The sequence below is a fragment of the Coregonus lavaretus genome (assembly GCF_964263955.1).
Source record: "Coregonus lavaretus genome assembly, chromosome: 17".
Classification (NCBI taxonomy): Eukaryota; Metazoa; Chordata; class Actinopteri; order Salmoniformes; family Salmonidae; genus Coregonus; species Coregonus lavaretus.
The window spans coordinates 37,250,595-37,271,010 of record NC_140004.1 but is presented as its reverse complement, the minus strand read 5'-3'; the positions used below and the strand labels follow the sequence as shown (position 1 = coordinate 37,271,010).

General features: G+C 44.1%; 2 protein-coding genes across 2 annotated transcripts; both read right to left on the bottom strand.

Annotated features, from left to right (window-relative positions):
* Positions 1-6,598: 6,598 nt before the first annotated feature.
* LOC311144273 (growth arrest and DNA damage-inducible protein GADD45 gamma-like) lies at positions 6,599-8,256 on the bottom strand. Its single transcript, XM_084180286.1, has 4 exons — positions 8,136-8,256; positions 7,913-8,014; positions 7,576-7,786; positions 6,599-7,366 (listed from the first exon to the last, which is right to left on the bottom strand). The coding sequence occupies exons 1-4, from the start codon at positions 8,192-8,194 to the stop codon at positions 7,253-7,255; spliced, it is 486 nt and encodes a 161-aa protein (XP_084036412.1). The 5' UTR covers positions 8,195-8,256; the 3' UTR covers positions 6,599-7,252.
* A 4,152-nt stretch (positions 8,257-12,408) lies between these two features.
* On the bottom strand, positions 12,409-19,456 carry LOC311145085 (cyclic AMP-responsive element-binding protein 3-like protein 3). The gene is made up of 10 exons (XM_084181263.1): positions 19,337-19,456; positions 18,003-18,140; positions 17,373-17,742; positions 16,831-16,937; positions 16,460-16,552; positions 15,514-15,620; positions 15,239-15,307; positions 15,007-15,091; positions 14,222-14,315; positions 12,409-13,996 (listed from the first exon to the last, which is right to left on the bottom strand). Exons 2-10 carry the CDS (start codon positions 18,138-18,140, stop codon positions 13,569-13,571), a joined length of 1,491 nt encoding a protein of 496 aa, XP_084037389.1. The 5' UTR covers positions 19,337-19,456; the 3' UTR covers positions 12,409-13,568.
* Positions 19,457-20,416: the final 960 nt, after the last annotated feature.

Below are 20,416 nucleotides of genomic sequence, written 5' to 3'. Positions count from 1 at the left end.
ATGCAATTTGCTGTTTGCTGGACCGCAGTTGGTGACCACTAATGAAGACTAGACCAAAGACCATGATCTCATACAAGACCTACAGTATGTGTCATCCAGAGGAGGCTGGTGGGAGGAGCTACAGTACCTTGCAAAAGTATTCATCCCCCTTGGCATTTTTCCTATTTTGTTGCATACAGCCTGTAATTTAAAATGATTTGTATTTGGATGTCATGTAATGGACATACACAACATTGTCCAAATTGGTGAAGTGAAATGAAAAAAATTACTTGTTTCAAAAAATTCTAAAAAATAAATAATGGAAAAGTGGTGCGTGCATATGTATTCACCCCCTTTGCTATGAAGCCCATACATAAGATATGTTGCAACCAATTACCTTCAGAAGTCACATAAATAGTTAAATAAAGTCCACCTGTGTGCAATCTAAGTGTCACATGATCTCAGTATATATACACCTGTTCTGAAAGGCCCCAGAGTCTGCAACACCACTAAGCAAGGGGCACCACCAAGCAAGTGGCACCATGAAGACCAAGGAGCTCTCCAAACAGGTCAGGGACAAAGTTGTGGAGAAGTACAGATCAGGATTGGGTTATCGAGGGATGGCCAGAAAAAAGCCATTGCATAAAGAAAAAAATAAGCTAACATGTTTGGTGTTCGCCAAAAGGCATGTGGGACACTCCCCGAACATATGGAAGAAGGTACTCTGGTCAGATGAGACAAAAATTTAGCTTTTTGGCCATCAAGGAAAACGCTATATCTGGCGCAAACCCAACACTTTTCATCACCCCGAGAACACCATCCCCACAGTGAAGCATGGTGGTGGCAGCATCATGCTGTGGGGATGTTTTTCATTGGCAGGGACTGGGAAACTGGTCAGAATTGAAGGAATGATGGATGGCGCTAAATACAGGGAAATTCTTGAGGGAAACCTGTTTCAGTCTTCCAGAGACTTGAGACTGGGACGGAGGTTCACCTTCCAGCAGGACAATGACCCTAAGCATACTGCTAAAGCAACACTCGATGGTTTAAGGGGAAACATTTAAATGACTTGGAATGGCCTAGTCAAAGCCCAGACCTCAATTCAATTGAGAATCTGTGGTATGACTTAAAGATTGCTGTACACCAGCGGAACCCATCCAACTTGAAGGAGCTGGAGCAGTTTTGCCATGAAGAATGGGCAAAAATCCCAGTGGCTAGATGTGCGAAGCTTATAGAGACATACCCCGAGAGACTTGCAGCTGTAATTGCTGCAAAAGTTGGCTCTACAAAGTATTTACTTTGGGGGGGGGGGGGGGGGGGGGGTGAATAGTTATGCACGCTCAAGTTTTCTGTTTTTTTGTCTTATTTCTTGTTTGTTTCACAATAAATAACATTTTGCATCTTCAAAGTGGTAGGCATGTTGTGTAAATGAAATGATACAAACCCCTCAAAATCTATTTTAATTCCAGGTTGTAAGGCAACAAAATTGGAAAAAAGGTGGGTGAGGACAGGCTCATTGTAATGGCTGGAATGGAATAAATGGAACAGTATCAAACACATCAAACATGGAAACCACATGTTTGACTACATTCCATTAATTCCATTTCAGCCATTACAATGAGCCCGTCCTCCTATAACTCCTCCCACCAACCCCCACTGGTGTCATCCTACCCAGGGACCATAGTGAGGCCTTTGACTGACGGTCAGGTGTATGAGTGACTGTTGCTCTTGGTCATCCTCCCTTTAGGTCAAAGACAGCTGTTTTCCTGTGGCTGATTACAGGGTACTGAGATAACTACAGCCAGTCACTCTACAAATAGTTTCCGTGGAGGTGAACTCATCCCTACCTGTCCTCCACCCCACCTAGCCCAGGTGTGCTGTTTCTATCCACCCCTTCCTCTACCGCTACCCCTACTTCTATCTATACCTCTTATACCTCTACCTCTATCTATACCTCTAACTATACCTCTACCTCTATCTATACCCCTAACTATACCTCTACCTCTATCTATACCTCTAACTATACCTCTATCTATACTACCTCTATCTCTACCTCTATCTATACCCCTAACTATACCTCTACCTCTACCTATAACTCTACCTCTAAGTATACCTCTAACTATACCTATACATCTGACCAGCAGCATACCACCCTGCATCCCACTGCTGGCTTGCCTCTGAAGCTAAGCAGGGTTAGTCCCTGGATGGGAGACCAGATGCTGCTGGAAGTGGTGTTGGAGGGTCAGTAGGAGGCACTCTTTCCTCTGGTCCCAAAAAATATATGAATGCCCCAGGGTAGTGATTGGGGACATTGCCCTGTGTAAAGTGTCATCTTTCAGATAGGATGTTAAACGGGTGTCCTGACTCTCTGTGGTCACTAAAGAGCCAATGACACTTATCATAAGAGTATGGGTGTTAACCCCAATGTCCTGGCTAAATTCCCAATCTGGCCCTCATACCATCATGGCTACCTAATCATCCCCAGCTCGTTCATCTCCCCTGTAACTATTCCCCAGGTTGTTGCAGAACAGAGCTCCGGGCAGCGGAGCGGAAATGGAAGAAAACTAAATTCCCTGCCGACCTGGCATCTTTTCACTCCCTCCTCTCTACATTTTCTTCATCTGTTTCTGCTGCTAAGGCCACCTTCTACCACTCTAAATTCCAAGCATCTGCCTCTAACCCTAGGAAGCTCTTTGCCACATTTTCCTCCCTCCTGAATCCTCCCTCCCCCCCCCCCCCCCCCCTCCTCTCTCTCTGTGGATGACTTCGTCAACCACTTTGAAAAGAAGGTTGACGACATCCGATCCTTGTTTGTTAAGTCTAATGACACTGCTGGTCCTGCTCACACTGCCCTACCCTATGCTTTGACTTCTTTCTCCCCTCTCTCTCCAGATAAGATCCTGCGACTTGTGACTGCAGGCCGCCCAACAACCTGCCCGCTTGACCCCATCCCCTCCTCCCTTCTCCAGACCATCTCCGGTGACCTTCTCCCCTACCTCACCTCGCTGATCAACTCATCCTTGACCGCTGGCCATGTCCCTTCCGTCTTCAAGAGAGCGAGAGTTACTCCCCTTCTCAAAAAACCAACACTCGACCCCACTGATGTCAACAACTACAGACCAGTATCCCTTCTTTCTTTTCTTTCCAAAACTATTGAGCGTGCCGTCTTTAGCCAACTCTCTTGCTATCTCTCTCAGAATGACCTTCTTGATCCAAACCAATCAGGTTTCAGGACTGGTCATTCAACTGAGACTGCTCTTCTCTGTGTCACAGAGACTCTCCGCACTGCTAAAGCTAACTCTCTCTCCTCTGCTCTTGTCCTTCTAGACCTGTCTGCTGCCTTTGATACTGTGAACCATCAGATCCTCCTCTCCACCCTCTCCGAAATGGGCATCTCCGGCGCGGCTCACTCCTGGATTGTGTCCTACCTGACCGGTCGCTCCTACCAAGTGGCGTGGCGGGAAGCTGTCTCCGCACCACGTGCTCTCACCACTGGTGTCCCCCAGGGATCGGTTCTGGGCCCTCTCCTTTTCTCCCTATACACCAAGTCACTTGGCTCTGTCATATCCTCACATGGCCTTTCCTATCATTGCTACGCTGACGATACACAACTAATCTTCTCCTTTCCCCCTTCTGATAACCAGGTGGCGAATCGCATCTCTGCATGTCTGGCAGACATATCAGTATGGATGACGGATCACCACCTCAAGCTGAACCCTGGCAAGACGGAGCTGCTCTTCCTCCCGGGGAAGGACTGCCCGTTCCATGATCTCGCCATCACGGTAGACAACTCCGCTGTGTCCTCCTCCCAGAGTGCGAAGAGCCTAGGCGTGACCCTGGACAACACCCTGTCGTTCTCCGCCAACATCAAGGCGGTGACCCGCTCCTGCAGGTTCATGCTCTACAACATTCGGAGAGTGCGACCCTGCCTTACACAGGAAGCGGCGCAGGTCCTGGTCCAGGCACTTGTCATCTCCCGTCTGGACTACTGCAACTCGCTGTTGGCTGGGCTCCCTGCCTGTGCCATTAAACCCCTACAACTCATCCAGAATGCCGCAGCCCGTCTGGTGTTCAACCTTCCCAAGTTCTCTCACGTCACCCCCCTCCTCCGCACACTCCACTGGCTTCCAATTGAAGCTCGCATCCGCTACAAGACCATGGTGCTTGCCTTTGGAGCAGTGAGGGGAACGGCACCCCTGTACCTTCAGGCTCTGATCAGTCCCTACACCCAAACGAGGACATTGCGTTCATCCACCTCTGGCCTGCTGGCTCCCCTTCCTCTGCGGAAGCACAGCTCCCGCTCAGCCCAGTCAAAACTGTTCGCTGCTCTGGCACCCCAATGGTGGAACAAGCTCCCTCACGACGCCAGGACAGCGGAGTCACTCACCACCTTCCGGAGACATTTGAAACCCCACCTCTTTAAGGAATACCTGGGATAGGCTAAAGTATTCCTTCTAACCCCCCCCCCCCCCCCCCCCAAATTGTAAAGTGGTTATCCCACTGGCTATTGGGTTAACGCACCAATTTGTGAGTCGCTCTGGCTAAGAGCGTCTGCTAAATGACGTTAATGTGCCCTTGAGCAAGGCACTTAACCCTAATTGCTCCTGTAAGTCGCTCTGGTTAAGAGCGTCTGCTAAATGACTAAAATGTAAAATGTAAATGTAAATGAGAATGTGTTCTCAGTCAACTTACCTGGTAAATAAATAAAAAACTATACCTCTAACCCAGAGCCAGACATTGAAAGTAAAGTAGACTCCCCAGTCCCTACCATGTTAACAGTGAAGTCATTATTCCCTATCCAAAACAAGGAGCAGAGTAGTGAACCAGGCCCTCTGTATCAGTGATCTGTCAGTAAACAGTGTCAGAGTACAGCACCTTCTGTCCAGTAATTGACACCTGCTTAGATGAGCTCAGCCTCATGGCATTAAACTAGGGGACAGTTGGAGTGCCACTGGCTCAGTGTTTAATGTCGGGGAGGAGCAGGGAGTGGGAAGCCTCCTCTAACCTGTCTGCCTACCTGCTCCCAGATGTCTATGTACTTTAGCCTAACTGATCTCACATGAATGGCATGACAACAACAGTTAGCGAAGTTGGCTAAAGCACATATGGGAAGAACAAGGGTGCTCTACCTAGCCAAAAATACATACCAGTATTACAGTTGACCCCTGATATGTACAATGGTTTGGGGTTTGAATTCTAAACTGGAGCATGTTGTATATCCAGAGCATGCAGAATGAAGATAGATAGATAGATGACAATACATATTTAGATAGTCATTGTATAGAGACCTATAAGCTTTCACACAGGGAGAGAGAACAGTGTCTGGACTAACCGGCTGGCTGATAAACTCTCCATCTCTGGTTTACTCACTCTTCATTTTCCCTCTCCATCTAGCACAGATCTCAGCATAGACAGGAGCCATTTCTCCACGCAGCCAACAACAGTAGCAGTGATCCTCTATTTCATTTAATCTTGATAGGTCTTGTTAAGATACGATCTAATTTCCAAGGAAGGTAGCTTATTGTCCTAGGATCTAACATTTCATTAAAGGCAATCGTATAGGGCCCCATGTAAACTGGGTCAAGGAGCTTTCCAACAATAATCAATTAAATGCTACTAGCCAAGGCAATTCTGTTTACCTAGCATATAATGAGAAATAGCCAGACTCTTTGATGTTGATCATTGTTTAGCGTCAGCTCAAGCCCACACATCAACTACCTTTCCTGTGACCACCTGGCCCTCTTTCCAACCAACAGGCCCCAACCCAGACTCTAAAGACCATTTCCTATCATGTCAAGGTGTGTGTTTTACTGGAAAGACCACATGCATACACGTGCTGATTACTCTGAGCTACGCTCACTTTCCCTCTTGAAAGAGTTTGAATATTTCCTTGATTTCAGTAATGTTTTACAATAGCTACAGCATCAGTGAAAACTGCCACTCAGGATGTGCAAGTGTGCGTTGCTATTTCCTAAAAGCATACAATCCCTGTCAGTTATAGATAGCGTTTGCAAGTGAACTTCCTGATTTCTTAACAAAATCCAGTTTGCACACTTTTCTGGACACGCAATCCTCACCAGCCACACACACACACACCACCAGCCCCCCGCTGACAGTGCAGAAGCCATTCTCTGGAGACAAAAGAGAGGCCACTCAGGCACGGGCCCAAGCCCCTTTCCCCCAGCCCTCTAACCCCCCAGCCCTGGTTCCTGGCTCCGGCGGTTGTGCAAGCTGTCGCAGTAAGCAGCCGGTATATGGGATAGGAAAGGTCACTGCCTGTCTGAAAAAGCATGTGTCTGAACTGCTATTGTGTTGCAACCGTCCTCCCTTATTCCCTCCCTCTCTCTCCCTCTACCAGACACCCAGCTATTCTTACCCTCTCTCTCTCGCTCTCTGTCAACCCCCCCCCCCCCCCTCTCTCTTTCTTGCTCTCTCTGCTGCAGCCTGGGGTTCTTTGTGCCACATTTCCTGCCTCAGCTATCTCTGTCCAATCAGAAGTCACTCTGCAGCAGGTTCATCCTATCAGATTCCACTCTATCAGAGACTGGGTCCAATGAGTGCAAACTCCAAATCCCTGGAGATGACTGCACAGAACAATAACTTTTGCACAGAACTTGAGTAAAGTTTAAAGCATTTATTAAGAAATGGTGTAAAATGCTTTTACAGTTTCATAACAAACAGAATGACATTGCATGTGTTTTTGCATAATTTGACAGTAAAATAATCAATAAAATAATAATGTTAAGGAAGTGAATGTCTCTGAGTTTCAATCTGAGAATTTCCCATTGGCTTTGGAAAAGTCCAATATTTTCCTTTCTCTTCTGAGAGCCACCTTCTTTCACGTCTCTTTCTACCACAACCTTACATCCAGCCATGTTACACATTTTTACACATCCATTTCTTCTCCTCCCTTCTCTCGCTTTCTCTGACCATCTCCTCAGTTCACCCCTTACCATTGGCCCTTGTCAGGGCAGCTATAGGGTCATGATCTATGTACTGCAGAGTCCAGTCCAGTTCAACTCCTCATCCTGTTTTGGGCTTTAATGACATGGGCCCAGTCCACATACACCTGAGCCAGTCCACATGTGAGCCGTTACCCCTCCATAGGATAATCCAGAACCTGCTCTGCCAAACCAGACTGCACACTGTCCTGGGTTACAGCCACAGCCTTGTATTCCAACAGGCAGGCTTCAAACCCTGAGGTTCCGGACATTTTATGCTCTCTTCGTCATCTTCATCATCATCAAATGAAGCATGCAGAGGGTTAAGTTGTTCAGCGTTCGGGGAGGGTGATGGTGGGAACCCAGTCATACACACTGCGGCTCTCCTTGCAAAACTGATGCAGTTTGTCCAGTGCAGGGTCTTTCCATGACTCAGCACCAGGGCTCTGTGAGGAAGAGAGAGGGAGAGATGATTAGAATCATGATAATGACATCAGATAGACAGCTAAACAATATAATATCGAATTAGATTGAATGATTGACATGCTGATTGCGTTGACAGCGCACAGGGCGACCGTTATAAGCAATAACTATGGGCATGGGGAAAATATGCTGACTGGATGACTCGTGATCAAACCGGTAGATCAGGACGTACCGTGACAAGAATGCAATGCGCGTCCTTGGGTTCGCCGGTCTCGTCTGTGCCCACGAGGTCAGCCAGGCGCTCGATGTCGTTAACGCGCACCACGTTGATGTCGTTATCGAAGCAGAAAGCCTGGATGAGGGTGAAGTGGATCTGGAGAGCGATGTCGCATTCGTACTCCTCGTCTGTCGCCAGAACGCAGAATGCCACATTGTCTGGATCACTGTTGAAATAACCAAATGTAGCAGTTTAGAAGCCGGTCCTATGCAATTGTAGACTAGGCTATGTAGCCTATCTGTGTATGAATAATTATTTTGCATGACATATAAAACATTAGGAGTGTACTTACACATTCATAACTTTGGCAGACTCGTAGACTCCCACCGTAAGGTTGTCCTGCTTCTTTGCAGACACCAACAACTCCTCCAGGGCTGTGCCTGCACTTTGCACTCTGAAGAAAAAAAACACCGGTATTATTATACAGTCATTGCATAGTAACACGTTATCAAACTGTTCAGACTACAGTAGCCTAGGTTTGCATTCGTTTGTGAAATGTTAAAATGTGTATTTACCTATCAGTGGTATCGAGTGCGCTCTCCTGTTCAAAGATCTCTTCCAGTTCTAGAGTCATGATTGTAATCCAAGTGTGATAGATACAGAATTGCTATTCACCAGTAGTTCTTGCGTTATTCTGAGGTCTGGCAGTGCTTCAATGCTTATATAGCGGGTCAGCGGAGTTTCTCGGCAAGAGGCGTGGTTTTCCCCTCCTGACTGTCGTGATTGGCTTTGGGTATGTGACGACTCCAATGTGTTACGGTAGTGCTTCTTGACAACCCCACGTGGGGTCAGGATTACAACCTTACAAGAAATCCCCCCACCTCACTCTTGGCTTGTTGTCAACATCAGCACTGTGAAAAACGAAAAGTCCACCTTTTCTATCGATTTGAAAACATATCACAGCAAAGAGCCTATGGACCCAGGCTTGATGCGAATGCAACTTGATGCAGAGCTGTAACTGAATCAAGCTCCTAACCTGTTCTCTTTTGTTTAATTATATACTTGTTATGCACTCCCTGGACATGTGTGCATTTTAGTGCCTCTTATAAAACAAAGTGGAGGCGTGTTGTTCTTGGCTCCAATACTTATTTTAGCAGCGTAGCTTACTGAAAGATAAACGTATTTTTTTTCACGGGACAATGACAAGCGGAGGAGAACAGCTTGCGCCAGGCACACGCCAGCGTTTTGTTTCGCGTCTGAGGGAGCAAGCACATAATTGCCCGTCCTGACGCGTGGCGATTTATCGCCAAGACAACAGCGGCTCTGTCAGAATAATAGGCGCGTGCCCCACCTGCCTCCTGTTCTTTCAGTATGAGGACCAGGGCTGGGTGGAGGCTGGCTGTGTGTGTGTGTGTGTGTGTGTGTGCGCGCGTGTGTGTGTGGTGGGAGGCAACTGATGCGGAAAGATGCATGTGCTCATAAAGAGTGACTCTGGCCGGCCCTTCACTTTTTATATCATTCTGATTGATTGTTTGATTGATACTTCTGATAGCATTACCGGCTAATTAACACAGATACCAACTGTTTATTTGCTATCCACACTCCCGTTTCAGTAATCGGTCAGAGCATTAATAAAGACTAGATAGGCCAATCTCATTGACTCGATTCAATCCATAACGCCATAGTTCAGCACTATAGCGTGCTTGAAATTTAAAGGTAGTTTCCGACATATGCAGCATTTACCGTGAATGCAGTCACCGCTAACGCGGGAAAATTGCCTTTAAATGTCAATCGCGCTACAAAGCTGATCTTCAGCACTACGGATTGAATCGACCCCTAACTATTAGCTCTGGCCTACTGCACACTAAAATTGAAATGCAATTTATGGCTAATCCTATAAGGACTCTACTAGGACTATGTTTATGGTTTCTTTATAAATATTAATATAGCCTAACTATTCATAAAGTGCATCGACAGTTGTCTCTGTCTGCGATTGCCTCCAAACGCATAGTCTATAGGCTACAGGCCTACGCACATTTTGTCTGATTAAGGTTCTCAACGGCACACCAATCGAAAGTTAGATAATACATAGGATTATGATATGGTTGTTATTATAATACAGTGTTATTATAACACAGTGACTATTATTATATCTGATATACAATATAAGCCTACAGGGGCAGGCCACCTTCTAAACAGTGTTGGGTATTCGTCAAAGGATGCATAAGGTTAAAACTGTGCAGAAGTTGCCCCCTGGTGTTGGTACATGAGAATGATTTCCCCCCTATATAACCAGTCAAAGCTTGTTGAATAACAGACTCTTGATGACACTCCATTGTGAGTCATATTTATTATAAAAGTGGTAATCATGTGCTGTTATTCTCTCTTCTGTTATGAGTGTTGAATCAATGATGCTATCACACACTATCCTTACTTCCATCCATCCCTCCATCCACCATCATAAAAATATAATAATAATATGCCATTTAGCAGACGCTTTTATCCAAAGCGACTTACAGTCATGTGTGCATACATTTTTACGTATGGGTGGTCCCGGGGATCGAACCCACTACCCTGCCATTACCAGCACCATGCTCTACCAATTGAGCTACAGAGGACCACAGAGGATCATACATCCTTTCATCACTCCATCCCTTAATCCATCACTTTTCAAGTTAAGTAGCCTACAAATGTCTAAAATTGGGACAAATGTAGTGGTCCCAGATCAGCACTCCCTTGCTGACATTGTCTAACCAAACTTGAAAATGTTTGTCATGATAATGAGTGGCAGGCGTTGACATGATAGAACAAATAGACTGGTATTGAGGCTAACAATTTGTAGATGTCTGAATACATGTATCCTTTGTTTAAAAAATTTAATTGAATGTGTAGCCTAAATAGTTGGCCAAATAGCTCATTACCCAATTTACTAAAATAAAAATGTAATCATCTAATAATAACAATTTGTCAATGTAAATTCAAAGCCCTCATATTAAAAAAAGTATTTTGTAAGACTTTTGCCATTGAGCTTAGCAGCCCCAAAAGCAATTAGAAGCCAGGAGGCGGTGATAGGTAGCCTAAAGGTTAAACCTAAAGTCTCCTTCTGCCTCCAAGCCTTCCAGGGCCGGTTCTAGGCATAAGCGGTCGCTTATGGAGCTCAATCTGGGTCACAACTTACTCAGTGGTGGAAAAAGTACCCAATTATCATACTTGAGTAAAAGTATAGATACCTTAGTAGAAAGTTACTCAAGTAAACGTGAAAGTCACCCAGTAAAATACTACTTGAGTAAATATACTTATGTATCAAAAGTAAATGTAATTGCTAAAATATACCTGTACTCCTGAGTGGCGCTGTGCCACTAGAGATCCTGGTTCGAATCCAGGCTCTGTCGCAGCCGGCCGCGACCGGGAGACTCATGGGCGGCGCACAATTGGCCCAGCGTCGTCCAGGGTAGGGGAGGGAATGGCCGGCAGGGATGTAGCTCAGTTGATAGAGCATGGCGTTTGCAACGGCAGGGTTGTGGGTTCGATTCCCACGGGGGGCCAGTATAAAAATATATATATATATGTATTCACTAACTGTAAGTCGCTCTGGATAAGAGCGTCTGCTAAATGACTAAAATTTAAAAGTATAAATCATTTCAAATTCCTTATAGTAAGCAAAGCAGACAGCACCATTTTCTTGTTTTTTAAATTTACGGATAGCCAGGGGCACACGCCAACACTCAGACATTATTTACAAAAGATGCATTTGTGTTTAGTGAGTCCGCCAGGCCAGAGGCAGTAGGAACGACCACGTGTTCTCTTGATAAGTGCGTAAATTTCACAATTTTCCTAAAGTATTTTTACTTAAGTACTTTACACCACTGAACTTACTATTGAGAGTAAGAAGAATATACACCAGGTGCAATTTCAGAATTTGGATGGGCATCAGCAGTTTTTATCTTATGTCAGTGACTGATGGTCACTCAATTAGCCATTTCAGCTAACCATTTTTTTGGATTGGTAGTTAGTCTAGTCAGCCATGTAAACTTGTAGTAATCATGGCCGAATACCAACCCGGTACGTGCCAAGGGGCCCTGACCTCCAGGGGCCCCCCATTGAATGTGTTAGACATTCTCACACATATATTAACATCGCATAAGTCATTACAAAATGTGTAGAAATGCAGGAAATGTGCTTTAAAACGGAAAATATTTCTCTACGCCCCATAGCAAAATGTGTAGAATTGCAAGAAATGAACTTTAAAATGTACATTTCTTTCCACCGTCAAGACAGGGGCAACTAAAATGTTTTACCAGAGGTGGGGTGGGTGGGCCCCAAAAGGCAAGAGCCGGTCCTGGGCACAAACGGCAAGAGCCGGTCCGGCCCATTCCATGCATCACTACAGACCTGCGCCTTCTGTGGACAGCACGGGCTGAGGAGCATCTCCGTTTGGGCATTTTGATAGATGATACCAAACAAGTGGTACGCTCAGCTTTTATAGCTATTGGTGGGCGTGACATCATAACATGTACATTATGCAATTATTGCAGCCGACATTAACAACACTCTTACCTCAGGGGGGAAAAAAACTCTGGTTTGTGTCCTCCTGTGCAGAAACCATAGATCCTGATGAAGAGATCCAACGAAAACAACCAGGCATTGGGAGAAGCCCCAGGTAAATTAAGACAAAATCTATATCTAACCTGTGGTAACCAATTTCTCCCCTACAAAATAGCACACCCGTAGGCTAAACAATGTTTCATCACCATGGACAGTAGGCCTACCTGATCGGCGATTTCAGCATGACTGCCAATGAACAGCGCCCCTCCGCGCACCGCACCCAACTCAGCATGAAACTGGAGATAATTTGAATAAAAAAATGACTTTTAATGACGTTCAGTGTCATACATTATGAGTTGAAAACATACATTACAATCATTCCATCCTATTTACATTCCAAACTTGGACTATCAGTGATCTTTTTTAACATGATTAAGCTACCTCAAATCTCTTTGACAAGTACAAAAATAACCAAATGTTCCAATACCATTTAGATTTCATAAATCACTGATAACCCCAAAAATACACAACATACAGTAACACTAACAAAAAGGCCTCACTGAATGGACTGACACGTCTTTACACTTGAGTATAGTTAAACTGCAACACTGAATTAACATAGGGAGCAATATGTTAAATGTTCACCTCTCCACATGACAGACTTGAAAGGTGTCCAGAGGTTTACAGGGGTAAAAACAGGTCTGGAGTGTGAACCACTAAAAAGGTCTAAACAAGTGAAAAATGGTTCAGCCACTGTCTCCTGAAAATGGGGATTAATTACAGAGCACTATTTGTCATATTTAAATTTGTCCCAAAACAAAAAGAAAGCACGAATACCCTTGTTACAAGGGAAATACATTATTTATTTCTTTACACAAAATCTAAAATGGCCAAATGTCCTGCAATGGCTAAAGCAGTGTATAAAGATCAACAGTTTTGATCCAGCATCATGAAAATACATTTACACTATGGATGCTGACTGTGCAAACTACCAGAGAAGTTAACTATACACTATGAAAGGAACTGGTAATTCGCTAGCAAGGTACATAGCAACACCTACTGGAGATGCGCCACACAGGTGGACAGAATTGACTGTTGTCAGTTTTGTTTTTCAATAGAGAATTCAGGTTTTAAAAAGTCTTCAGCAATCATGTGAGGTCAACACATTACTACTCACTTTCATAGCGCTTCCCCCCCCCCCTCGATGATAATGCATAACAACGGAAATCTCAGTAGTCCATTCTAGCACTTGAACAAGGCATTAGAACAAAGTGCTCCAAGAGGAACAGTAGTATCACAAGGAGAAGGAACAGGTAGAGACAGAGGATACTGGAATAACAAAACGTCTCAATACCCTTTTCTCTACATCCACCAAGTTTCAATTAACACTATCAATAATGACTGAAACCTTTGATTAACCCTCTCCCTCCATTAGTTAGTTCATTCACCACCGGCTCTTCTGTTTACATCTCGTCCGAGCGGTGTTGCTGTATAATGATGGATGTTGGCTTCCTGTCGATCCAGTTCTCCTTGGTCCCTGGAACCTCATAGGCCACAGGCGTTCCCACTGGATCCCTGGATCCCTCCTGCAGGCCCCCAGCCCCGGGTTCGGCCCCCGGCTTCAGCTCGGCCTGTCCAGGATTGGGGAAGTCTGCAGACGAGTTGCTGTTGTACCCACTCTCAGAATCAGACTGCTCCACCTTCTGGTAGTCTGGTGTGTGGTTCTGGCCGCCAGTGAACATGGCCTTGGTGTTCTCTACCTTGGCCACTAGGAGGAGACTGAGAGGGGGAGTCTCAGCGTCATCCACTTCCTCCCCAGGCTCAGAGTAAGCCAGGGGTAGAGGGTCTGGGGTGTCATCAACAGCAACAGAGCGCAGTGTCCTGGAGACAACTACAGCAGAGAGGAAAGGTTTGTTAACATCTGCTTAAATCTTACACAATGTTACATACAACACTCGTCTTAATAACGGGAAGAGACAGGAAATATTTGTGAAGAATTGTATACATAGCTCTTTATTCTTTAAAGTAATGTTATTTTGAACAGAAGAACATGTTATTCATATTTATTTTTAAACATAGCTTTAGCATTTCAGACCATACTTGTCTTGTGACTTACCGGAGGAGGGGGTGTATATCTCCTTCTGTCCAGGGCTGCGGCCAAATGGGTTGACAGAGGGGAAGATAATCAGGCAGAAAGACAGCAGGAACACCTGAGCAGAGAGAGAAAACTGTAAGAAACATGACAGAAATGTGGTGTGTGAAACCTAGGCTTACAAACCCAATACATGAGGTACATCCGTCTACAAAGAATAATGTGGGAAAAAAACAAAATCTTCCATTTGTTTTTCTATGCTAAAATAACCTTGTCTTGTATAAGAATATAATTATTTGCATTACGGACCCAAGCAGGGCTCCCGTCTTTTATTAACCGAAGCGGAAGTACTTGTTGGTTTATGTTTCCAACATACCATTGTTTGGCAGTGGGACAATACAATGGCTTTAGCCTCAATAGTACAGTACAGGCACTCCTAGACACTTAAAACCATTGAGCAAAATCTGGAGCACCATATGAAACCATAATCAAGCCTCAATCAGGGTTGAGGTTACTATAATGTCCAAATCAGTTCTAAAAATGTCAACATACAGGCTGAGCTGGCACCCTGAAAGAACAGGATGTAGCAAGCCACCTCAGCACGCTCCGTGTTAACAAAGTTTAACTTCAATTTGGAAAAGGTTGACAACCAAACTGTCAACCAAATATATCTGCAGACGTAAACTTGTGTGTGGGAGTCCTTCAGTACCAGTATTAGAAAATGACTACCAGCTCTAATTCCCAGCATGCCAAAGAGAGGCCATGTAGTGGTGTGAGGGTAAAGTTCTACTCTGTCCTAGTCCTCTTACCATGACACAGGTGCTGGTGGTGGTTGTCTTCATGGTAGACATCTTCATCATGGACTGTAGTTTCCTCAGCTGCTCTATCAGAGACCTAGACAGGGGGAGAATAATAACCATCAGAAACATTGTCTCAATGAACAATACTAGTCTATAAACGTAATTCATTCATTCTCTGATGCTTATCATACATAAGAACATTGGTTCCATAACCATGATAACGGCAGCAGTGGTGTCTTACATGTTTTGTTTCTGCAGCAGTTGGACCTTCTTCTGCAGATCCTGGTTGTGAGCAGTGCAGATGGAAACCCTAGGGACCAATCAGCAATACACTCAATCAACCAACCAACCAATCAAACTTTACTTAACACAAACACCTTTTGACCCAATGAAGACACAGCAGGCTAAACATTGGTGAAGTGAAATAGCCTACATTTAACAATGACTAATGCAGTGTACTGTGTGTGTGACTTTGATTTCATTTTCAGAGATCTCTCCATCTGTTCTCTCTCTCACCTGTTCTCCAGGCCGTCCACATACACCTTCTTCTTCTTCCTACTCTCCTGGGCCGACTGCTTGTTGCGGATCTTCCTCCTCACCCTCTTCAGTGTCCTCTCCTCAGACTGAGACAGAGACAGACAGAGAGACAGAGAGACAGAGAGAGAGACAGACAGACAGACAGACAGACAGAGAGGGAGACAGACAGAGAGGGAGACAGACAGAGAGGGAGACAGAGAGACAGATAGAGAGACAGACAGAGAGACAGACAGAGAGGGAGACAGACAGAGAGGGAGACAGACAGACAGAGACACAAACAGAGAGACAGACAGACAGACAGACAGACAGACAGACAGACAGACAGACAGACAGACAGACAGACAGAGAGACAGACAGAGAGACAGACAGAGAGACAGACAGAGAGACAGACAGAGAGACAGATAGATAGAGAGACAGATAGAGAGACAGACTATTCATTACACACTTGACATGATTGAGCTGATGATACACAGTGCTGAGGAGCAGTCTGCTGTCTTACTGCTAGAGACAAACAAGCTGTCTGGGAAGGTTTCTCATTTAGTGCGATTGGAATTCATTCTGCAGGGGTTTTGTTTTCTCTCATTTTGTAATAGGACAACATGACCGAAATGTCAACAAATAATGCTGAAGTCAAATGTGTGTGCAGGAGACAGGAGTAATTTGAATAATTTAATAGACATTTTCTGTTCACTAGTCAAAGATGACACATTGGCTATCCCTTGATATTAGCAACCTCAACACTCTAAGGCAGCTACAGATTAGCTAGTGTGTCATATCTCCCTAGCGAACCTCATTAGCAATTGTCTGCCCTGTCCTTAGATAACACCATAATCTGGCTTTGTCATTCTTAAGGAGTGTATGCCCTTTGGACCAACGTCTCCACATTGTCAAACACTACTTGTAATAACTGAATGGAGGAAATTACCTTAGTAAGTGGCATGCAAGACGGTATGGTTGCTCCTTCTTTAGCAAGAAGTCTCTTTTCCTCATCAGTCAGGACGATCTCCTTGAACTGGAACTAAAGGGAAGAAAACATCAATTTTTAAGAGATGGGGCCTTCAACAGATCTTCAGCGCATTTACAGAACTTTGCCACTGGGTGGCGACAAAACTGTAAGATTATGTCTTGTGAGATGTATGTTGTTCATGTACAGTTCGTGCCATTCTTATTAAAACAATGAAAATAAGTTTGACAAGCGTATTAAATACTTGTTTGATCTTTGGGTTTGATAAAAGTGCTTCTGCTTTTCTCGTATATAAACACCCATTTGATGATGTGAAACTAAGTGAAGCTCACCAGATCCGCTTTGTTGTCCTGTGTAGAGTCCTCTATGGAGAGAGTGCAGGGTAGTTCTTCACTGGAATAATCCTGTTCCATTTCCATCCCCTCACTGTCCAGGTCATCTGAGGAACACAAGAGCACAACAACACCAACTCTTTATTGTCTCACATGAACAGTAATGTTATCAAACCTTACAAGGATATTTCTGTGAAATGTTCTAACCCAAGTATGAGTCAAGTGACTCTGGACTCAAATCGGCTGAACTTAATCCCAAAAGCATGGGAAAGAGAAAGACCGACACCACCTAATTCCATCTAACTAATCAACTGATTGTTGATTGGCTGGCGTGCTACATCTGGGCAGAGTATGGCCACAAACCTGGGAAGCCCTTCATTTGTATAGCCCCCTACAGTTAGTCTGCAGCTGCTCAAACTACCAACAAACTATTCAATTAATTTAACTGTCAACGGCCATTTTGTTGTCATGCAACTATTCCTTCATAACACCCAAAGCTATGAACCTGTTAGCCAAGTATAAAGGTCTAGATCAACACTTACCCAGATCAATAAAGACATCCATGTCAGGCTTCTCTGCCCTCACGCTCTGGAGAGCATCCATGTCCTCTCCCTGGAGCAGAGAGTAGCTGTGGTCTGTCTGCACGGTCAGGGCCTCAGGGTTCTCAGCCTGGAGCTCCGGAGCAATCAGGGGATTGTTGGAGTACCCTGGGCTGGGCGCAGGGTCACTGTCACTCCCCTGGGAGCTGGGGCAGGCCAGGAAGTTCTGGCCGACTACGCCGCCAGTGCTGCTGTCGTCAGAGATGCCGCTATCGCTGCCCAGTGGAGAGTGGGAGAGACAGGAGGTGGCCATGTTGTTTTCTCCCTCAAGCAAGCTGGACAGGAAGTCCTCCGTGTCCATGCCTGTCAGCATCTACAATACAGCAGGAAGTTAGTGTCCATTCTATTCAACATGTCTTTGTTTATCCCACAAAGAGCAATTCTGAAATAGAGTTCTTCTTCTGCTTTAAAATAAGGAAGTGTCACATTGTTGATGTAATACGATAAAAAACGACTTCTGCTTTACTAGTACGACATGCCATTAAATTAAAGGTTTGTTTGTTTCCTGCCAATTATCAAACTATTATCGGTTAGTAAACATAAAACAGTATTATTCCTGAGTGAGAGACATACATCTTGCTCAGAAAGCCAGTTTTCTAGCCCATTCCCATATGGGAAGAAGGGGTCGTTAGCTCCTGTCTCTCCTTCCTGGAACAGGATCCCCAGAATATCCGGCCCATCCATATCAGGAACATCCTCAGTGACTGACATCTGGCAAACACAATCAGCAATAAATAAATAAAATGTGGAAAAACAATGATGTGTGACAGAACTAATTTTTTTCTTAAAGTAATAGGTAAATAGATAGGAATATCCAACCCCATATCAATGAATTATAACTGTGTCGTTACATGTCATTTCTGGACAGGAGGTATTCTTAAGAGAGACTGCAGTGAGTTGCCACGTCCTAATATGAAAGTAATACGAGTCCGTTTGGCAGCTACCACCCAGTAAACTAACAGATGCATGTTGCATCATCGGCGCAATCCCATGAATGGGTAATGTCTAGATGGGACACAGTTTGTAAAATTTGACGTCAAAAGTTGTTGTTTTATGCAGTTTCGCAAACCCTTTACCCTTTTCCTAACCTAACCTGCTGCGTAAATTCTCCTAAACCTGCTACGAAAAGTCAATTTTGACAAAAGCTGTATCCCTTCTAGACAAAACTCCATGAACGAGTTCATTCCTATACCTTGCCCCGCCCACTTATCCCTTTTGTCACACGAGAATCAACAAAACAAGCCCGAGTGAGCCTACAAATGTTGGTATAGAAGACAATAACATTGCACTTCAAATATGGATAAATTATTCACATTTTAAGTTAATTAGCTACATACCATAATGCTGACAATCGAAATAGTAAACTAATTTAACCCAGTTTCTGTGCTCAGTAGGCTGGGGCCCGGGGTTAGCAAGATAGCTATCTGGGTAGCCAGCTACATTGACCTAGTAGTTTATTTTGCTAACGTTACCTAGCTAGCTAGCTACAAGAACATTACACAAGGATGAGTAGCTAGTTAGTAGCTAGGCACATGGCAATCAGATTAGCTAGTAAGATAGCTAACGTAGCTAGCTAATCAAGAGTTTGCTTGAACAATATGCTTTTCTGTATAGCTGACCAACCAATGCAATGCATGCTCCATGGCCAACCAATTTGACAACTAACATCTCAATTAAATATAAAAAAATCGATTCATAATAAATCATAATAAACTGCACACCTCGGCCACAAAACAAAGAGAGGGTTAGTTTGAAAAAAACATCTGACAGCAGCTAACGTGTTCATTTAGCTAGCTATAGCCAACACGATAGATTCCCATGAGCTGAGAGGGCGTGGTCGTTGTTATATGTTTACGTTTATGAATCAAATAAAAAGCATGAATTTATTATGCCTAAAAGATTCTTACCTTTCTCAGTATACAGCCTGATAAGGTAGGATAGCATTCGTGTGAGTCTGTGCAGTTGTTTTTCTTGTTGTTTCTATCTCGTACACTCTTCCCGATGAAATCACCTTCCAACAAGACAGAAATTGCGTCATCAGTAAAGACAAGTTAGCATGCGTAAGATTTCGCCCTTGTCCTTATGGGAAATGTAGTAATAATATAATATAATATGCCATTTAGCAGACGCTTTTATCCAAATCGACTTACAGTCATGTGTGCATACATGTTTACGTATGGGTATGGTGTGTGCATAAATTATGAATTAAAGCCATCACAGAGGGATGAAGTGTGCTGCTGATTAAGTGTATATTGATTTGACACAATGGCATTCTCATCTTTGATATTTTTGTTTCTTCAGAAAATATTGAGATGTGTGAAGAGGGGCATATAAATTAGTCATAAGCTTCATGTCCCCCTCAGTTTCATTCACAGGTTATAGCCGACATAAATCGATAAAGGCCTGTTGTGTAGTTAAGTGTTACTAAAGTGAAAATAAGTCAAGGGTCGTTTCATATCACAGTACCTTCAGCATCTTTATTTTCCAGAATATAAACCCATTAACCCCAAAGGAGAAAAATAAGTTTAGTAAAAAAAAATACGTGAAGTTTATCTAAACATTGCAAGAGAACAAATGTAGTATTTCAGCATTTTATTTAATATTTTAACAAGACATATATGGCAATTATATGGCATCATTACAATAACAAATCTAATCCTTGGAGTTGACAGGTAAGGTGTACAAAGTAACTTTCAAAACAACCAGGCCAATAGGCCAATGTGTTCATTTCAACTATTGACCTGAAGATATCTAGCCCTGCTCTTGCCAACTCCATTGCTCATCGTCAAGCCAAACACGTTTGGCATCATAGCGCAAACAGACTGGCACTCAGGCTATATCATAATTCCTGGAAAATTCAAGACAGAAATCATCACATTCTTCATTCTCATTAGCTTGACTCTTTCTGCATTCAGCAATGCTACATCTGGGGTTACCAAGGCTCAGTCGCTTCATTGCAGTCGCTTCATTGCAGCACACGATTTATG

What these genes read in the sequence shown, in the direction of transcription:
- LOC311144273 (XM_084180286.1), bottom strand. Translation starts at nt 8,194, where the DNA reads ATGACTCTAGAACTGGAAGAGATCTTTGAACAGGAGAGCGCACTCGAT. An exon ending in GCACTCGATACCACTGATAG is followed by an intron (nt 8,015 to 8,135) that starts GTAAATACACAT and finishes TTTTTTCTTCAG; the next exon opens with AGTGCAAAGTGCAGGCACAG. An exon ending in CGCATTGCATTCTTGTCACG is followed by an intron (nt 7,367 to 7,575) that starts GTACGTCCTGAT and finishes TCTTCCTCACAG; the next exon opens with AGCCCTGGTGCTGAGTCATG.
- LOC311145085 (XM_084181263.1), bottom strand. Translation starts at nt 18,140, where the DNA reads ATGTCAGTCACTGAGGATGTTCCTGATATGGATGGGCCGGATATTCTG. An exon ending in GGATGTCTTTATTGATCTGG is followed by an intron (nt 16,938 to 17,372) that starts GTAAGTGTTGAT and finishes TGTGTTCCTCAG; the next exon opens with ATGACCTGGACAGTGAGGGG. An exon ending in GATATACACCCCCTCCTCCG is followed by an intron (nt 13,997 to 14,221) that starts GTAAGTCACAAG and finishes TCTCTGCTGTAG; the next exon opens with TTGTCTCCAGGACACTGCGC.